The sequence below is a fragment of the Myotis lucifugus genome, unplaced genomic scaffold (genome assembly GCF_000147115.1).
Source record: "Myotis lucifugus unplaced genomic scaffold, Myoluc2.0 scaffold_522, whole genome shotgun sequence".
In the NCBI taxonomy this organism is placed as follows: Eukaryota; Metazoa; Chordata; class Mammalia; order Chiroptera; family Vespertilionidae; genus Myotis; species Myotis lucifugus.
This window is the reverse complement of record NW_005871570.1, coordinates 137,940-140,565: the sequence shown is the minus strand read 5'-3', so window position 1 is coordinate 140,565 and position 2,626 is coordinate 137,940. Positions and strand designations below refer to the sequence as shown.

At 43.8% G+C, this 2,626-nt stretch overlaps 1 protein-coding gene across 1 annotated transcript in view; it reads right to left on the bottom strand.

Moving 5' to 3' along the window:
• IGSF5 (immunoglobulin superfamily member 5) overlaps positions 1–1,105 on the bottom strand; it is a 22,764-nt gene extending 21,659 nt beyond the window's left edge. Inside the window, exons 1-2 of the mRNA XM_023745197.1 lie at positions 1,045–1,105; positions 664–963 (exon numbers count right to left, since the gene is read on the bottom strand). Coding sequence (XP_023600965.1) covers positions 664–963; positions 1,045–1,105 — 361 coding nt within the window. The remainder of the gene's footprint in view (positions 1–663; positions 964–1,044) is intronic.
• Between the last annotated feature and the right edge of the window lie 1,521 nt (positions 1,106–2,626).

Here is a 2,626-nt window from a genome sequence, read left to right as displayed (position 1 = left end):
TCATTTGTTTATAGCTTTTTAAAATATAACATATTCCAGAGCCATAGTACAGAATCTCAGAGGGAAGACGGGAGTGGGGGGCGGGGGGCGGGGGTGGGAAGAGATCAACCAAAGAACTTGTATGCGTATACATGCATAACCCATGGACACAGAAAATGGGGTGGTGAAGGCCTGGGGTAGGGGGCTAGAAAGGATGAATCAGGGGAAAGGGGGACATATGTAATGCTTTCAATAATAAAGATTTAAAAAATGCAACCTTATAATCCCACTAAGATTGGGAGGAATCTGAGAGCACTGGGCACCCTCCTGTAATGTTAGAAGAGCTTGCTTCCTACGGGCCCAGGGATGGGATCAAACATGAACAAAGGGTAAAAACTGGGGGGAAACGTTGAATTCAAGTATTCATCTCTGAACTTGATGCCGTTTCGTGTTACTAACTGTCGAGATTCTTAATGATGTTTCATCTGTAAGTGGATACTTGAAAGATGGGATTTTAAAATCCAGTAACATTGCAGGGTCATTAAGCTGACACTCTCTAAGTAATTTGTCTCCATTGCTCCCTGAAATCAAGATCCCTAAACATCGAGGTTAGGCAGCAGGGCATATAAAATATAAGTATGCAATAATAACCTGCTTTACATAAAGCAGAGAGTCTTCACTTACCCGAGTGAGGCGGAGCCACAGTAAGGCTTATCATGAAAGAATGGCGGGCCTGCAGCCCCTTCATCTTAGCCACGCAAGTCAGGTTCCCACTGCCTGTCGGCGTCAGAGTCAGGATGCTCAGGACACTTGTAGGGTCGTCCGGCTCCAGAACGGAGCGAAAGCTTGAATCGCTCACGGGGACGCAGAGCTCCCAGGAAAGTTCCGGGAGCGGGTTCCAGCCCACCGCACGGCAAGTCACATTACAAGGTTCATCCTCAATGACTACGAGACTGTCAGCGTGAACGAGCAATTCCCCCACAACTAAAGAAGAAAAGAGAAACATTCTGAGGGAATGGCCACGCCTCTCCGTTCCAGGTCTGCTTTCATTTTTCCTTCAATCACATTGCAGGAGTACTACCTCCCCAAACCCAGAGTGGCCGTGGCCGTAGTGGGAAACCTTCATTCAGCTTCTAGCTATGTCTTTATTTGTACTGTCCAGACCCACAGAAGAAAGTGAGATTGCTCACCAGAAATATATAATTCCAGAGACATGAATAAAAATCAGGGTCCAGAGCAGTATAAACTATATGGAAAAGAGAGGACAGAGGTGGCTGCCATGGGGGCTGGACAGTCACTAAAGTTGTCCTGAGCTGCCTGGGAGCCAAAGCAAACGGAAATAACCTTTACCTCCTTTTCATTGTAAGGTGAACACATCATGGGGAGTCCCTTTGGTCAGTCGTATTCTCTTTTTTTTTTTTTTTTTTGAGGGGGCGGGGAAAAGGCAGTCCATATTTTTAAACATAACTTTCTATGATAGGTCTTAAAATATTTTTCTAGTTAAACATTAAATCAACATTAAATCCAACAGAATTAAAGAAATAACTACCCTCAATCACAATCAGAATATACTGTTCAAATAAATTTTTATCTTTTTTTTTTTTTGTCAGATAAATTTTTTTAAGTTCTATTGAGGATCCACTCCCACGTGCCAGTGTCAACGCTAGAAATAACCCATCTGAAGATAACCCTGGTGTGTGCCAATGTCACCAAAACCACCTGAGGTTGGCCCGGTAGAGACAGCCTTACTGAAACATAGATGCAATGAAACGCCCCAATTAAAATAGTCGAAACTCCCAGCTACATAATCTAAGGGAAAGAACACTGGACTAAGAATCAAAACCTCTGCCCACAACCCTGACTTTGCCACAACGTTGGCATCGCCTTGCACAAGTCACTGAGATTTCCAGGCTGCTTTCTGCCCGTCGAACGAGATGATTTGACCAGATTAGTGGTTTCCAATCCCTATGGCTTCCGTACCTCAAACACTCTTACAGATCCTGGAGGACTCCAAAGGCCTTTGTGTATGTGGGTTATATCTATCAAGACTTATCATGCTTGAAATTAGAATTAAATATGTGTTTATTTTTCAATATTCAAAAATAATAATAATAACCCCTGACATGTTAATAGAGATCAATATATTTTTATAAAAAATGCCTACATCTTAACCAGAAACAAATGAGCAAGAAGGGTGATACTGTTTTATGTTTATGCAGCTCTCTTCGGTCTCCTGCCAGACCCTCATCTCCTCTGTATCCCGTCTGTTGTGATAGATTGCTTTGTTTACATTTTACAAAGAAAATCTGACTTCACAGAGATATGCTGAAGCAGTGAGGAGCAGGCGTAGGCTTTCCAGATACCCATGGGCATTCTCTGATACTCTACCCACACCTGACAAGTAGTGGCTTCTGGAAGGTCAGTTGCGCTGTGGAATCTGAAACTATACAAAGAAGCCCTCACGGTCTGTTATGTTAAAATCCATTGTCCATCGGGCCCTTTGAATGGCTCTTTTTGCCCTGACACATCAATCCCTTGGAAACCACTGGCCCACTGAGTTCCAAAACCCTCCCCAGTGTGCAGCGGAAAAGTCCCTGTTCACACGTGAACGTGAGAGTGGCCGTGGCACCGAATGTCTTAGTATTGT